Genomic DNA, 16,002 nt, shown 5'->3' with positions numbered 1-16,002 from the left:
TTCGGTAATTGGGAAATGGTAAGCGAGCGAGCCTGGGCGATGATTCGGTGTGAGGGCCTCTTGCCTCTACCTACCAGTCCTCCTTTTGAAAAATGCTATGACACTTTGAAAGGATGAGCCCCCTCTCCTGAGGCTGAGCATCCTGCTTTGAGGGGCACTTTTAAATAATAGTCGCGGGCTTCCTGACCCTGGAAATGCGGCGCGTGGAATTCTAAGTGCCACATTTCGGGGAAAATATGGGTCTAGGAAAAGCTGACTCAGTAAGAGAAGGCGTGAGATGTGTCACTGTTCCAGTGCTGTAAGGAGACACCGTGACCAAGGCAACCCCTTAGAAAAGAAAGGATTTAACTGGGGCCTGGCTTACAGTTTCAGAAGTTTAGTCCGTCATCATCCTAGTGGGGAGCGGGGCATGGCCTGGGGCAGTAGCTGAGAGCTACATCCTGGTGTGTGTGTGTCTTGGGGGGGGGGGCGTTGCGGGAGTGACCGGCCCTGGCAAGGGCTTTTGAAACTTTAAAGCCCACCCCTAGTGACACACTTCCTGCGGCACGGCCACCCCTCCCCTCCCCTCCGGTTAGCCAGGCATTCAACTATAGGGTCCTATCGGGCCGTCCTCATTTAAATCACCACGTGGTATAAAAATAAGAATAGGCCTTCCTCTCCAAAACACAAAGTTGGCAACTTCACCAGGGAGGAACACATTTGGAGCAATTAGATATGTTTAAAGAACACTTCTCGGGGGCTGGAGAGATGGCTCCGAGGTTAAGAGCACTGTCTGCTCTTCCAGAGGTCCTGAGTTCAATTTCCAGCAACCACGTGGTGGCTCACAACCATCTATAATGAGATCTGGTGGCCTCTTCTGACAGGCAGGCACACATGGGAGCAGAGTACTGTGTACATAATAAATAAATAAAATCTTTTTTTAAAAAAGAACACTTCTGTCTCCTCCTCCCCACCACCCAGGTCTGGGTTTGAGCTCAGGGCCACCAGGGAAGGAGAATTTTGCACTGACATTGGTGTACCCACCTTAGCAAGGACAACAGCCACAGAACAATCTAGAGAATACATTTTGATCACAAGACCCCAGAACCAGAGGAACACTGTCATGGACTCATCTTGGGTGGCATTTTTCTGTTTATTTTGTTCTCAAAATGGTTGTGAAAAATACAGTGGTTCCTGCATGGTAAGCCAGCTGGAAGAGTGGGCTTCCTGCCTTGTTTGCAACTGTTGGGGAAGGACACTACTTGGGGATATGGTTTTTATTTGGGGCTTTATTTAGGGCAGTCAGGGTATGTGTTCAAAGTGGAGAGGTCAGGGTGTTGGGACACTGTCAAAGAAGAGAGTCTGGGACTTACAAGTTGGCCATCAAGCATGAGGCCTGGCTCCTGGCAAAGGAGGATTAGCTGAAGTAGTTGATTTCATCCAGAAATATCCGTTTCCTCTCCTCAGCCATGGCTCTTGGGTGTTTTGAAATAGGGGTTTTGGGCCTGAGGCTTGTATGAGGTTAGACCAAATCTGGCCTGAAATTGTGCATGTTCCGAGTGCTGGGATTAAAGGCGTGCGCCACCCTCCTGGCTTTGGTTTTGTTTTTAAATGGCTGAACAAACCAAAAGAGCACCTGGTAACATGCAGAGTCCCCATCTCAGCGTCTATACATAAAAGTTTTATTGGAATGCCATCATGCAGATGATGACGGTGGCCTGTCTCAGTGGTACAGTGAGAGAGTGAGAGCGCCTAGTAACTGTGGCCTCCAAAGACTCAACTGTTCCTCTCTATAGCAGAACACTCAGTGCTGTGCAGTAAAATGCTGAGTGGAGAGTTTAGTCGGGAGAAGAATTAGAGTCCTAGCAGCAGACACGAGGAGGCACAGGGTCGAGAGGGGTGCACCAGTCCCACAGCTGATGTGAAGACATCCAGTGCCTGCACCTCTGGCCTCAGATGGTGATGCTGTTCTCTATGCGGCTGGGCTTGAGGTATTCATAGGGCAGGTCGAGTTGCTCGTTCCGGGCTGTAATCTCCTTTTCCAAATCCCCCAAATCTGCTTGAAATTGGCTGAGCACAGCTTTGGTCCTGGGGTCTGAGAAATACTTTTCTTTGTGGTGTCCTAGAGGTACCTGAGACAGAAAGGGTCACCCAGGTTACAGTCCGAAGACATGTCCCGTCTCCTGACGCCCACCCCCTCACACTGGTATTTCCCTCTCCTGAGCCTTACCATGTCTGGCTGGAGGCGACCCAGATGCCATGTGATGGTCATTTGAAGACAGGACTTCTGAATATCGGGCAGCGACCCCATCACAGTCTCCATCGTCACGTCTTCCTTGTTGGTGGGTGGAGGCATCCGCATTGTGCATGGAGCATTAGGTACCCAACTGTACCAGTCCAGCTGCAGAAGGAAACTAACTCTAGGACCCAGGTATTGGGATTTGAATCCCTACCTCCCCCTTGGACTCCCCAAGGTCCAGGCGCTTGCTTTCAGGGACATAGGCGCTTGCTTTCAGGGACACAGGCGCTTGCTTTCAGGGACACAGGCACTTGCTTTCAGGGACACAGGCGCTTGCTTTCAGGGACACAGGCCCTTGCTTTCAGGCACATAGGCACTTGCTTTCAGGGATATAGACGCTTGCTTTCAGGGACATAGGCCCTTGCTTTCAGGGACACAGGCGCTTGCTTTCAGGGACACAGGCACTTGCTTTCAGGGATATAGACGCTTGCTTTCAGGCACGCAGGCCATCAGCTCTCCATACCTGGCCCTGGTTGATGGCAGCGTGCTGGGAAGTGCATGTGAAGACGCACATGGTAAGGAAATGGCAGAGCTGTGCCCGGGACTGGAAGGAAACAGGGAAGCCTGGCCAAGAAAAGAACAGGATGTAAAGAGGAAAGAAAGAAAGGATGGTTTGGTAGGTCAGTATTTTAGAATGGATGTGTGGGGTTTTTGTTTGTTTGTTTGTTATTGTTGGGTTTTTTTTTTTTCCGTTTCTGTTCTGAGATAAGAGTTTCTCTGTGTAGCCTTGGCTGTCCTGGACTCATGTTTGTAGAACAGGCTGGCCTCGAACTCAGAGATCAGCCTGCTTCTGCCTCCCTCCCTGAGTGCTGGGATTAAAGGTGTGTGCCACCAAGCCTGGCTGTGTGTTTGTTTATGTAGCTGTATATATATATATATATATATATATATATATATATATATATATATATATATATTAAAAAAAATAAGATATGGGTTTCAGTACTGGCCTAATCACTTATATATTGGTTACTTTTTTTTTTTTTTAGGTCAGTTACTTAACCTCTTCACAGTCCAGTTTTTTCTATCTTCACAGTGGGTATAGTAGTGCATGTATGTAGTCCCAGCTCAGGGGCACGAGGACGGCCCAGCCTGCACCATTGTCTGATCTACATAGAGAGAGCTTGTCTTGGAAAAAAAAAAAGACGTCAGAATTATCTGTTTTTAAACAGTGCTCAGCAGATAGTAGATACTGTTTTTGTAGAAGGATTAGGGCCTGGGTGACCCTTTATCCCTAGTCAGTGAAGAATTTAATGAAGCTTCTTCCTATTCCTAGGCAGGTACTTATGGTCTCTCAGCTACAAAATGGAGAATAAGAGAGGTCGTAAGCTGGGCATGGTGGCCCATGCCTGTAATGCCAGTGCTCGGGAGCTTGAGGTAGGGAAAGCAGGAGTTCAAGGCCAGCCTCCACTACATAGTAAGTGTGAGGCCCAGCTACGGTAAATGGCCCCTGTCTGAAAACAACAGAGTCCTGAGTTTACCTCAAGCCAGTTGCGTTGCCTGTGGGAGCTTTGCACTGAGCTGGTGCATTTATAACTACACTTGCTGTCTAGATAAGAAAAGCAAAGACCAGGGAGATTAAACTGCATGTCAAGATTGCCCGTGGGGGTGGGGCGGGGTGGAGGCGGGGTTAGGGTTAGGTTCCTGGCTGCTCTTCCATTACCTGTTTTAATTTTAGCATGCTTCCTTTAAGTCCATCAGGAAAATTAGGCAAAAATGAGCTCTGACAGTCGAGAGGGAACAGAGAGGGCAAGGGCTGAGAATCTATTTATGGAGGCTAAAGTTCAAATCCATGGTGTGGAGTGAATGTTTGTGTTTCCACTCCCAAGTTACTATTTCAAAATTATCCACCAGCGTGGACATGAGGAGCCTTTGGAAAGTTATCTGGTCACGAGGATGGAGCGTGAGTGATGGCATGATCCTCACAAGAGAGGATGTGGTGCCATGAAAGTCACCTATGGGCAACCTGGAATAGCGCCCCCAAGAGCCCAAACATGTTGGCACCCGACCTCAGACTTTCTGCCCCCAGAAGGAGAGAAATAAACTTCTGATGTTCAAGCCATCCCGTCTGTTTCACTGCATTATTTCAATCCCGGGGGGACTAAGACCCTGAATATCTATTGTACGTTTTAGGCTGCAGATACTGCGTGAGGAGCCGGCCAGGGAGAAGAAAGACTTTTTTGGATGCGTGGAGCCAAAGGGCCAGGACCGAGGAACACTAGAGAAAGCTCGGTCCTGGGACAGTGGGGGCCATGAGACCTTTGCTTTCTACAGAAGAGGCGCTCTCCAGGGTCCACGTGTTGCTGCCCTGAGGGTCTGGTCATGAAGTTCCCCGCCCCCCCCCCCCCGCTCCCCTCCAATACCTTGGAGGTGCTGGATGGGATTCAAGGTGGCAGTTGAGGATGAGGGGGGACCAATCGGACCCCCAGAGCCAGGGAGGAAGAGGCCCCATGTTTAGGTAGCCCAGGAAGGGCCAGCTCTTTGCCTCGGTAAAGGAGGAAGAGGATGGACTGAGAAGAACGGCTGCATCCTGAGTGCTGGCAGGGGAGGTGGGGAGCGAGGGCCAGATTTCCCACAGAAGCCTGAGCCCCAAGCATGTGAGCCACAGCATGCAGGTAGTGTGGAGGTGGCACCTAGAAAGGACCTTGCTGCCTGGCAAATGTGCAGCACTCCGGAACCCTCTGTGCGCGCACGGGAGCAGGCAGGAAGAAAAGGATGGCCATGGTGAGCCGTGATGATGGGCTTTCCCCATTTTATGTCTTCAGGCAGAAAAATAGGGAACCGTGAACACAGGACATAACACACACACACACACACACACACACACACACACACACACAGAGGACTGGGCAGAGCTCACCGGCTGCGGCTTGGGCTGCTTGAGCCCCACACTGTGGCAGGTTGTGGACAGGACTGAGGACGCGAGGGCATGTTGATGGGCAGGGCCTCTTTAGGAGGACATAGGGTGGTCCTGGGTGTTTGGGGGCACGGCGGGTGCTTTCATGAATGGGAGGGAAGCTGCGATTGGGGAGTTCAGTCCCTGAGGTCTGGGGAGGGGCGCTAGCTGGGTCTCTGTCTGGGAACTGTCTCGGGACGGATCTTACCTCTGTCCTGGGCACGGCACAGCCCCACCTCAGTGATCTCCCGACACCAGGCCTGCAGCTCTGGGTCTCCCCTCACAATATCATCACTCTGGTAGAAGAGCTGGACCATTCCCTTCACATACCTGCCCAGAGAAGGAGGCTGAGCTGCCGAGACCGCGAGGCTCCTGTCTCACCTCTGCACCCCAGCCTCGCTCCCACAGCTCTCCTCATCTGTACCCCGCTCCTGTTTTTAAACCTTACAATGGACTCCCCCTGTTCTTTACATCTCCCCCGCCTCTCTTTGTGACTCTGTCTCTCTGTCTCTGTCTCTCTCTGTGACTCTGTCTCTGTCTCTTTCTGGGGAGATGCTTTTGGCCCCAGGTTGGGTCTCACCCACAGCCTCTTGCTCACCTGGCAGTGATTTCCCAGAGCTGTAAAGCATCCTGAGCATAGAGAGCACTTGGGATTCTCAGCAGGCCTCGGTTCGCCAGGTCATCGGGAGGACAGAGGGAACGGTACGTCAGCTGAGCCATCGCCCGAGTGAGCAGCTGAACATGGCCGCCTCCACCCGTGCTCACTACCTGGGGCAGGAGAGTTGACAGGTCGTGGTGGATGGCAGCGGGCATAGAGAACCCAGGCCCTGAGGGCCCCGGAGATGGAGTTTTCAGACTTAAAGTCATGTATACGGAGGGACAGGAGATTTTCACGGAGGTTGGTCCTGCACCCCCAAGTGTTGAGACCATCCAACGGGAGCTAGATCAGGTGCTGCCATCGCCACCTTACCTGATCAAATATCCCTCCATCTGAGATGAGCTGGGTCCGGCTTCGGGTGTTGATTTCCATAGTGTAGCGGATGTGAGGAACCAGGAGCTGGGTGGAGATGGAAGGGGGCTGTGCCTGAGACCTCCCTCACAGGCCCTGTCACCAAGCATTAGGGGCCTGCTGTGCTCCCGATGCTGTTGTTCACGCTGCTACGTCGGCAGGCTGGTCTCTTGCTTCTCTGATCACTCATTCACCCTCTCTAAGTCCCTCAGGCGTTGTCCCTCTAGAGCCGTAGAGACTAGGATGTCAACCTACACCTCACCACTCAGATACTTGGCCAAGGTAATTACTGTGTAATCCGCAACACCCTCATCTGCCAACAGGGGGCAGCAATAGGCTCTTATCCGAGGGAGCTGTAGCATTGTGTGTGACTACGTTTGCCCACATAAAGGATCGCCCCCCTGCACCCCCCCCCCACCCGCCCAATCGATAGCTGTTACTCATCCTCTTCCAGCCTGAGTGTGGTGTCTCTTTGGGGCTCTCAGCCCCTTTTGATTATATTCTTATTATGTATATCCTCACAGCTTAAATTAGCCTGTATATTCCTTATCAAAACTGTACTGCCATTCTTTGGCTGTTTGAGTCTTGGGTTTCTTCAGGGGTGCCTTCGGGGGAGGGTATATGAAGCTGCCCGCTGACAGGGCTGTCTCCATCCCTCTGCTTTTCCTTGACTGTTATAAAAGGCCACCTCAATCACATACATTTCTTGTTGTCTTCTTCTCCTCCTTTTTTTAAAAACATAGTTAATATTCATAATCCATCTAATTTCGGTATTTATCTGAATTGCTTATGCCAAACACAGGAAGGACTCAAGTGATCTCTTTGATTTTGATATATCAAAGCAGCTCACGTTGGTCTGAATTTTGTTTTCAGAAAATTCACACACAAGCTTCTAAATGACATAGAATGCCCCAAGTCCACATGAGGAGACAAGATGTCTGGAAACAACCCCTAATAAAAGTTGAAAGAACTTTCTGGATAGCAATGAATATGTATCACATTATAATTTGTCATTCCTCCTTCAACAAGCAGTCTACAGGAGACCTCCTGTCATTGTTTAAAATGTGCACAAGAAGCCTGGAGATGTACCTCAGCTGGCAAAATGCTTAGGTCACATGTACAAAGTTCCAGGTTCAACTCCCAGCACCCCATAAGTGTGTGGGTGTGTGGTACGCACCTCTAATGCCAGCATGTGGGAGACGGACACAGGAGGATCAGAGAAGTTTGGGGAAATCTTTGCTTGTAGAGTGTTTGAAACCAGCCAGGGTTACATGAGACCCCTGTTCCAAAAACAAAACAAACCCAAAAACCAAAGCCCAAGCCCAAAATAACAACAAAAAACAGCAAGTGGACATTTGGAAAGTATCAAGGCAAGATTTGGAATTTAAACCCTGACGATCAAAGCCCAGACTGTGCACAGTAAGGCGGCTTTTGGACATTTCTACATTTAGTGTCCTATGATGCGCAGCACTTTGCCATGGGATGCAGTTGTTATGGTGGATGGAGATGGGGGGGGGGGGGGGCTGAGCCGGAAAGGAAGGTTTCAAGGTGAACAGAGGCCTTAACTATACACACTGAGCCAAAGACACAGATACAGGTGGCCCCATGCAGTAAAGAAACTCAAGGTACTATATTAATCAGACTCTGTTACCCAAAGGGCTAATTGCAAAGGGGTCACAGCCATCTTGGCCAGGTTTGGGCAGCCAGAGAGAAGAACCAAGCTGGGGCAATTTAATTGTTCTCCTTAGCATGTACCTCACTTGGATACCCTGCCACGCTTTACGCACCATGTAGCTAAAACCAGACACCTCATCTGACCTTTACGCCAGCTCTGACAACCACATTCTTTTTTTTTTTGGTTTGTTTTTGGTTTTTCGAGACAGGGTTTCTCTGTGTAGCCCTGGCTGTCCTAGACTCGCTTTGTAGACCAGGCTGTCCTCGAACTCACAGCGATCCGCCTGCCTCTGCCTCCCCAGTGCTGGGATTAAAGGCGTGGGCCACCACCGCCCGGCCAACGACCACATTCTTTTATAAGCTCGCACCAATGTCGTGATCTCTGGCACATGCTATCAAGATTTTTGAAATCTTTTTATCTTTTATTACATTGTTTGTTTGCTTGCGTGTACGCGTGGGCGGGCACATGTGGGTCCTATGGCCCGTGTGGAGGCCACAGGAAGTTGGCTCCCTCCTCTCTCCTCCCACTGTCACACTGCTGGGGCAACAGATGCATCACTACGTTTAGATTCTGCGCAGATGCTGGGGATCCAAACAGGCTTCAGCGGCAAGCATCCGCTAGCCATCTCCCCCATCCGGGACACCTTAGCCGTTTGTCTAATACTGAATCTTCTGAGGTAGGAGAGGAAGCCCCGCCCCGCCCCGCCCCGCCCCGCCTTCACTCCCAACTGGCCATGTTTCAGCTGTGCTGTTAAGCCCCGTGTGAGACTGCCAGATATTTGAGAATTTCAGAGATCTCCCTTGTAATAATGTAATAATGTAATAAAGAGATGTTAAATGACTCAGCTTGATTAAAATAAGTTCCGAGGTGTTGGTACCATTTCTCTGCACCCTCTCCCCGACCGGTTCTCACTCACAGGTTGCTACGAGGAATTTTGCTGTCGTACCCACCTCAGTTGAGTTGTGTGTATGGGGGTGGGGGGTGGAAACAGGTGCATCCCAGAGACTTGCTGGGTCTAGCCAGCCCGGCGAGCTCCAGGTCCCGTCACAGTCTCCGTCTCCACACAGCTCATTTGGGTTCTTTTGGGTCTAAGGGATACGGACCGAGGGTCGGGTCTGTACCTTGAAGATAGGGTGCAGTCCCGGGAGGCACCTCATGGTGGCGACAGCGATGACCTCAGCCACCAGATGAGTGTTCAGCAGGTGGAACTGGAGCTCCTGCAGCTGGAAATCTGAACTCCGGACCCAGATCTTAGCCAAGAGCCAGGCGAGTGGAGGATCTGAAGGCAGGAACAGCGTTGGGGCTGGGGAGCTGGGGCTGGGAGGCTGGATCTGGGAGGAATAGAGATCTGGTGTTTGGGCTGGAGAGGTGGCTCAGAGGTTAAGAGGGCTGGCTGCTGGTCCGAAGGTCTTGAGTTCAATTCCCAGCACCACATGGTGGCTCACAACCATAATTTTGTGCCCTCTTATGGCACACAGGAGTACTTGCAGACAGAACACTGTATATATAATAAATCTTTTTTTAAAAAATCTTACTTAAAAAAAAAAAAAGAGCCTGGCGTGGTGGCGCGCGCCTTTAATTCCAGCACTTAGGAGGCAGAGGCAGGTGGATTGCTGTGAGTTTGAGGCCAGCCTGGTCTACAAAGTGAGTCCAGGACAACCAAGGCTAAACAGAGAGACCCTGTCTCCAAAATCCAAAAACCAAAAACCAAAAAGAAGGAAAGAAAGAAAGAAAAGAAAGAAAGAAAAGAAAAGAAAATTGAGTATTTATTGAACTCCTGCTCTGTGTGTGACTGGGGTGGGGGTGGGGTGGGAAGCAGTGACTAAGCAAGTTTCCTTCCAGTGCCTCACACTCAGTAGAAGGAATAAGAATGTTTTCCTAGCTGTGTGCCTTGATGGGCAGGCTGGTTGCAGAAGGCGGCAAGCAAGGGGTCCAGAAAGGAGGTCCTAGTAGCAGCGTGGGAAAATGTACTGGGGTTCAGAGGTCAAGTGATGAGGTAGCGAAAGCTGGATGGATGTGAGCCAGCCGTAGTGGCGCACTCCTTTAGTTCCAACACTCGGGAACCAAAGGCAGGTGGATCTCTGTGGGTTCAAGGCCATCCAAGGCTAAATAGTAAGACCCTGTTTCAAAGGACAACCAAAAAAAAAAAAACCGAACAAAGATGGATGTGTCAGACTTCTGGCAGTGCTCATCAATGGCTGATGGGAGTAACAGGTGAAAAGACAGTCAAGGGACAATGGATGTTTAGAAGCAGAGGACAGTGGGAGATAAACACTGTGTCTCAGTGTTGTCCTCAGCCACTTAGTCTCACCATGAATTTGGAACATAAAAGTACTTTCTTAGATTCCCACTTCACATACACTGAACCAGAAAGGCTGGGGTGGGGTGGGGGCAGCAAACTTCCTCCCCCCACCCCACCCCCACTGTCCCACCCAGGGCCTTGTACGTGCCAGGCAAGCGCTGTGCTCTGAGCTACACCCCCCAGAAGCCTGTGTTTTTTAACAAGGGCTTGATGTGATCCAGAAGATCATGAATAGTTGGGAGCTGCTGCTGATAGGTTGAGCACACAAGAGGCTGGTTTTGTTTTGTTTTGTTAAGATCTATGTTGCTCAGGCTAGCCTGAAACTTGTCACGTGGCCTTGGGTAGTCTTGAACTCACGATCCTTCTGCCTCCAGAGTATTGGGATTACGGGTATGCACCTCCGCACCCAGCTTGGGTGAGTAAGGAGGGGCCGGGCTGTGAAATGACGGTAGCTCCCAGCAGAGATACGGCCCGGGAGCCAAGCACCTAGACATTGGGTTCCTGGGTGCTGAGGTTCAAGTAACCGGGAACCGCGGCATGGATGGATGGCCGCCTCGGGGACCCTACCTGGATAGCCATGGGCAGCAGCTTCCCAGCGGGATCCAGCCTCAGCATGACAAGCGGGGCAGCCAGATACTGCTGCTCCCCTCGGACCACGTTGGCTGCAATTCCATCCAGCAGAACGAAGTCGGCTTCAAACAGGGAGCCGTTCTGGAGGAAGGGACGCATCCGGTTTTAGAGTTCAAAGTTCACACACATGGCGGTGGGGGGCAGGGGAAGGGGGAAGGGGGCCAAGACAAAGGTCAAGATATTTAAAGACATTGGCTCCAGCTTCTTGTCACTGTCTTCCATCGGTCCCAGAGTCCTCTTGGTAGAGCTGTTGTACCTGGTTGGTCCAGTTCTTCTAATCTCTTTCTTTTTTTTTTTTAAATTTTAATTTATGCGCATTGGTGTGAGGGTGTCAGATCTTGGTGTTACAGACAGTTGTGAGCTGCCATGTGGGCGCTGGGAATTGAACCTGGGTCCTTTAGAAGAGCAGGCAGTGCTCTTAACCACTGAGCCATCTCTCCAGCCCCAGTTCTTCTAAACTTAAAGTGGGGGTGGGAGTGAGATGGGGTGGGATGGGGTGAGGGTGGGGGTGGGGGGGTGGGGGTAAACAGCCTGATAAGGGTAGATGTCTTGTGTGGGCATATGTGTAGTGGAGCTGGGTTCAGAGCAGTTTGCCTTACAGACCTGCTCAACCCAGTTTGGATTACAGGGACTATCTGCCTGACTCAGTGACCAGATGGTCAGCCCCGTCTCACCAGTCCCAAGTGGTCGCTCTGCTCTTGGCTTCCATCTTGGCAACCCCTCTTCACCTCTGTGAGACTCTCACCTGTCCACAGAGCTGCCCAGGGTTGACCTCCGGGTGACCACTTCCCCAAAATCATCTCTCTAGAAAAACCCTAACCCGGACCTCCCCACTCTGTGGCACAGGCTTTGCCTCTTCTCCTGCCAAGACACTGAGATCCAGACAAATGACAGCGGCAAGAATGTCATTGTCCCTTCTCTAGACCCAGCCTGTGTCCTGAGGATCCGTTCTCTTTCTGTCTGTCTGTCTGTCTGTCTCTCTCTTTCTAGCTCTATTTCATTCGTACAGGAATTCCTTGCAGCTTTTACCCGACGTTGCCATTTTTGTTTGTTTTTCAGGTTTTATCCCTTTCAGGAGCATGCACAGGGACACTTCCTGCCACCGGACATTGGTGTCTCAACCTCACTAGGTCTTATGAGCTGGAAACAAAAGAACAGTGCCGAGGCAGGAGAGAGGTACCTGGAGTTCTTTCTCCAACTGGGCTTGGAGCTCCTCTGTGCCAGAGGGCAGTACCAGTCTGGAGGGCAGAGAGGTGGAGCGTCTCAGCAGCATGGGGTTGGCCCCGTTGAGGAACTGGTAGCCAAAGAGCTCGTCGGCCTGCCAGTGCTGGTGCACCTTCTCTGTGGTGCGGGGGTGGGGTGGGGTGGTGCGGGGGGGGGAGCGAGAAAGGCGACACTTCTGTTCTTCACATTCTGCCTCAGGGACTTAGCCTACCTCACCTACTCTCAGCCCGTTTCTATTTTTATTTATTTGTTTGTTTGTTTTTGTTTTTTGAGACAGGGTCTCTCTGTGTAGCCTTGGCCGTCCTGGACTCACTGTGTAGACCAGGCTGGCCTCGAACTCACAGTGATCTGCCTGCCTCTGCCTCCCGAGTGCTGGGATTAAAGGTGTGCGCCACCACCTCCCGGCTCTGTTTTTATTTTTGTCTCTCTTGAGGCCTCTGTGGGAACATGGGGCCAAAGTTGCTTTAGTTTGGCAAGGAGCTGTGGGGACCCATGCGTCGTGACAAGAGGCCACTAGGAGGTTGTGGAGACCCGGGGCAGCCACTGACCGGCCAAGGCACTCTTCTGGCCCCAGAAGATCTGATCGAAGTCTTCCAGACGGTTCCAGCTTCTCAGGAGGGTATACACACGCTTGAGGCCCATTTCCAGAACCCTGGGACAGGTGTTGAGACATGAGCCCATCATGTGACCCCACCCCCACCCCCGCCAGCTCCTCACCACAGCCCGCCGTGCTCGGGTCTCCCAGGCCCCACGCCATGAGCCCTTCTCTCACCCCGCCTTCAGCGTCCACTCAAAGTCCAGTCTCTTCTCCTCGTGGAATCTCATATTTGCAGGCAGATCATCCTTACAGTCCGCTGCTATTGTCTGAGGTAAGCCTTCCTTCCAGGTGGCCCAGCTAGAAGTTGGGGACCAGACTTCAGGGAGAGCGTTGAGATCAGTGGCTGGGGGCGGGGCAGGAATGGGGGGACTGTTGGGGGGGCCTGTGGGTGGACGGTCACCAGTAGGTCTGTTGCCGTTCCTTCAGTTCCTTTTCTCGATGCTTCTGGAAGGCATCCAAGGCATTGTCTCCTGCCAGGCGGGCTGGGGAAGGTTAGAATTAGCCACACATCTTGCCTGGTTTGGAGCACTCTTCCGCTCGTGCCCCGCCTCCCGTAGCCAGAGTCCACGCTTTCCGCTGAGCCCAGTTGTCTCTGCCCCTGGCTTTGCCTCGCTTGACTCATCCCCAGACACACTCGTCTGCCTCTTGCCTGTTTTGAGCTCAACAATTTCACTTCCTTCAACCCACCTCTCTCCCTTCCAGACCAGAGCCCCATACCTGCCAGTGTTTCCTTAAACTCATAATCTACCTGACTGTCTTTCACCAGTGTCTAAAGTTGGGGCCGGGGGTTGCGGGGGGCGGGGGGAGGGGATGACCCACTGGCACCACACCTATCTGTTGCTCTGGCGAACCTCACACCCTAAAACTTCATCTGTACACCTTCACCCTAACTTCGCTTTCCTGAGCTGACCACCCCACTCTGCAGTTGCGGACTTGTCCCCCTTGTCACTGTGTTAGACTCCCCTGTCTCCAAGTGCTATTTCAGGTTTCCACCCTAGGCTGTGATGTCTCTGTACATCTCTTTGTCTTGTGGCAGCGCGAATAAGAGCCTCCCCTGCCAGGTGGCCCCCACTGCTCCAGTCAGACTAGCTGCCCACGGCCCTTCGGGGCTGTGTGTGGCCACTGGCGTTTCTTGTTCCCTTTGCCCTTCGCCTGTCCCTTGCCCTGACTTGTTCCTGTTTTCCTTTGCTTCCCTGTTTGTGTCCGCGGCTCCCTGGCCTACTTCCGACTTAGGAAAACCGCGGCTCCAGGTGGCTTATTTATAACCCTCTTTAACTCATCTGCAACATCACTTATTCTGGGAAACACTTGGGGAATTCATAACTTCTTCTCCGATCCCCTCATTTGCGCCCTGGAAACTCACTGTACCAGTGTCTGCCTATCCTTTCTCAAGGGTCTTCCCCTCCCCACCCCCACCTTTAGCCCTATCCCCTTCCCCGGCTCGCACCGCCCACCCCCCACCCCCACCCCCTGCCTGTCCGCTTTGCCTGCTCACCTGTTCCCTCGGGCAGGCTCAGCAGCCCCGCTCCCTGCACCCAGCGGTAGCACGGGAACACAGCCTCGGCACTTGTTCCGGGCCCCTGAACTGTGATGAGGTTGCAGAACCAGGCGTCGTCCACAACCGTGTACTGTTTGTACAGTTTCACAAACTGTAGTGGCCCCAAGTCCTCGGGAACATCGAAGTCAAATTCCTCCTCCTGCGGGGACCTGACTTAGTGGAAGGCATCGGGAGAAGCCCTTCTGGAGGCGGAGCCGCCCCTTCGCGGAGCCTTAGTTTACCGCAGCCGCCAGAGACTACACCTCGCTCCTGCTCTCCCTCCCTCTTCCACCCCTAACCTGTCTGGTGGGTCTAAGGTGTCCCGTTTCTGACGGAAGGCCCGTCTACAGCGCGCTGACCAGAGACGTGGCCTGATGATGGAGCGGCAGCATCGCCTGCCTCATCCCACTCACTGAGCTCTCACCACCCTGGGGCCCGGAGGAGCTTCGTGACTGACCATAAGTCCTGTATTATTTACATCGGCTGTGGGGCTGTGTATGCAGGACCCAGAGGCTTCCTGGGTCAGGATCCGGGAAAAGAGACCAAACCAGCCCAGGCCCACAGTGGACATCACTCCCTGAATCCCACCTCCACAAAACCCCATCGCGGTCATGCTGTCACAGGCACTAGCCTCCTGTCTCTTGCCAACCTCCCACGCCCAGCCCGGACACCCGGGGGCGGGGAAGGGAGGGACCCAGTTCTTGCCCGCTGACCTTGCCCCGCGCTGGCCGCAGCTGCAACTCCAATTTCGCCTCCCGGTGCGCCCCAACCAGCCACAGCCCCACTCGATTGAGGGATCCGGAGAAGAGCCAGGCCCCAGTGACCACGCGGACACGGTAGCGGCCCATGGCGCCCTCTGGCCTCTCAGGAGGCAAGCCAAGCCAAGTTCAATTCGAAGACCGCCCAGGGCCACCTTCGCCTCAGGGCCAGTTCCAAGGCTTTAAAAAGATGGACCTGTGTCCCCGCCCTCACAACTCAAAGGCACTCCCACGTCCCCGCCCCAGACTAGCCCGAACCTGCTAACCCAGCCCCTGAGCAGGCTTTGGAGAATGGCTGTGTCTTTGAGAAAAAACAAAGGGGCCCTGGCAGGCGGAGGGAGTTAGGATAGGAAGGGAAGGCTTAGAACCCGGATGTGGCAGAGGACTCTAGGCTTATAGAGGATCCCTGGGGCAGGATTCCAGGCCTGAGCTAAGGAGCTTTAGGGCTCTTCCCAAGGTCTCTGGGTCTACAGGAGAGCTTGCAAAGGGGTTGAACCCATTTTTCAAATGGAAGAGGGAAAACTGGCTTTTCTGGGCTGAGACCAAAGGAATGAAGGTGAGCCTGGGAGGGTCTGGGGGATCCGCAGCTGCTAGACTCTCTGTGTCCTCAAACGCCCTCACTCCCAGCTCTGTACTGCTTTTGAAATCTGCCCTTCAAATAAACCCCCAGGAGTTCTCATGCTGCCTTGAGCCTGAAAAGACAGCATTTCCCAGAGTTACGGCCCCACCCCTCCCTCCTTCTCCCCCCTCAGCATTTCTCCCACTCCCCTGAATATCAAGACTTTAAGATTTCACATACACTAAACGGCATGGACCGGACACCTTAAAGGAGGCCAAAGACCCCCGTGAAGACCACATTTGGTCCAACCTCCTTCAGACAGTGGGCACAGAAAAGGATAGGTGGCTGAGAACACTGGTCAGGGTACAAGGGTGCAGTATAGGATCACTTAGGCTTCCAGAAGATATGGGTGGGTCTGGGTGGGTCCCATGAATTTATTCCTTCCAGGCAAGGGAGCCTTTCTTCAGTGGAACACAGCTTGGCTTTTCCTCCCGAGCTATCTCCCTGGTCTTGGGTCTCAGAACAGGAAAGCCATG

General features: G+C 52.6%; 1 protein-coding gene across 2 annotated transcripts; it reads right to left on the bottom strand.

The window, feature by feature from the left end:
• Window positions 1-448: 448 nt before the first annotated feature.
• On the bottom strand, window positions 449-15,132 carry LOC311587202 (polyunsaturated fatty acid lipoxygenase ALOX12). Of its 2 annotated transcripts, none has more exons than XM_084763693.1 (14): window positions 14,863-15,132; window positions 14,108-14,309; window positions 13,013-13,094; window positions 12,787-12,909; window positions 12,563-12,666; window positions 11,971-12,131; window positions 10,728-10,871; window positions 8,980-9,189; window positions 6,145-6,231; window positions 5,773-5,942; window positions 5,383-5,504; window positions 2,742-2,842; window positions 2,210-2,380; window positions 449-2,111 (listed from the first exon to the last, which is right to left on the bottom strand). In XM_084763693.1, the coding sequence occupies exons 1-14, from the start codon at window positions 14,995-14,997 to the stop codon at window positions 1,932-1,934; spliced, it is 1,992 nt and encodes a 663-aa protein (XP_084619819.1). In that variant the 5' UTR covers window positions 14,998-15,132; the 3' UTR covers window positions 449-1,931. The 2 variants fall into 2 exon arrangements, with proteins under 2 accessions (XP_084619819.1, XP_084619818.1); XM_084763692.1 differs by lacking the exon at window positions 14,863-15,132 and adding an exon at window positions 14,607-14,826.
• Between the last annotated feature and the right edge of the window lie 870 nt (window positions 15,133-16,002).

Source organism: Acomys minous (assembly GCF_964271855.1).
Source record: "Acomys minous genome assembly, chromosome: 16".
Lineage (NCBI taxonomy): Eukaryota > Metazoa > Chordata > Mammalia > Rodentia > Muridae > Acomys > Acomys minous.
Note: the sequence above shows the minus strand (reverse complement) of the source record. Positions and strands in the feature narration are given on the sequence as shown.

Coding starts and splice junctions, on each gene's coding strand:
- LOC311587202 (XM_084763692.1), bottom strand. CDS start 14,762: ATGACCGCGATGGGGTTTTGTGGAGGTGGGATTCAGGGAGTGATGTCC. Junction 12,910..13,012: donor GAACGGCAACAGACCTACTG/GTGACCGTCCAC, acceptor CCCAACTTCTAG/CTGGGCCACCTGGAAGGAAG. Junction 5,505..5,772: donor CTCTGGGAAATCACTGCCAG/GTGAGCAAGAGG, acceptor TTCTCTGGGCAG/GTATGTGAAGGGAATGGTCC.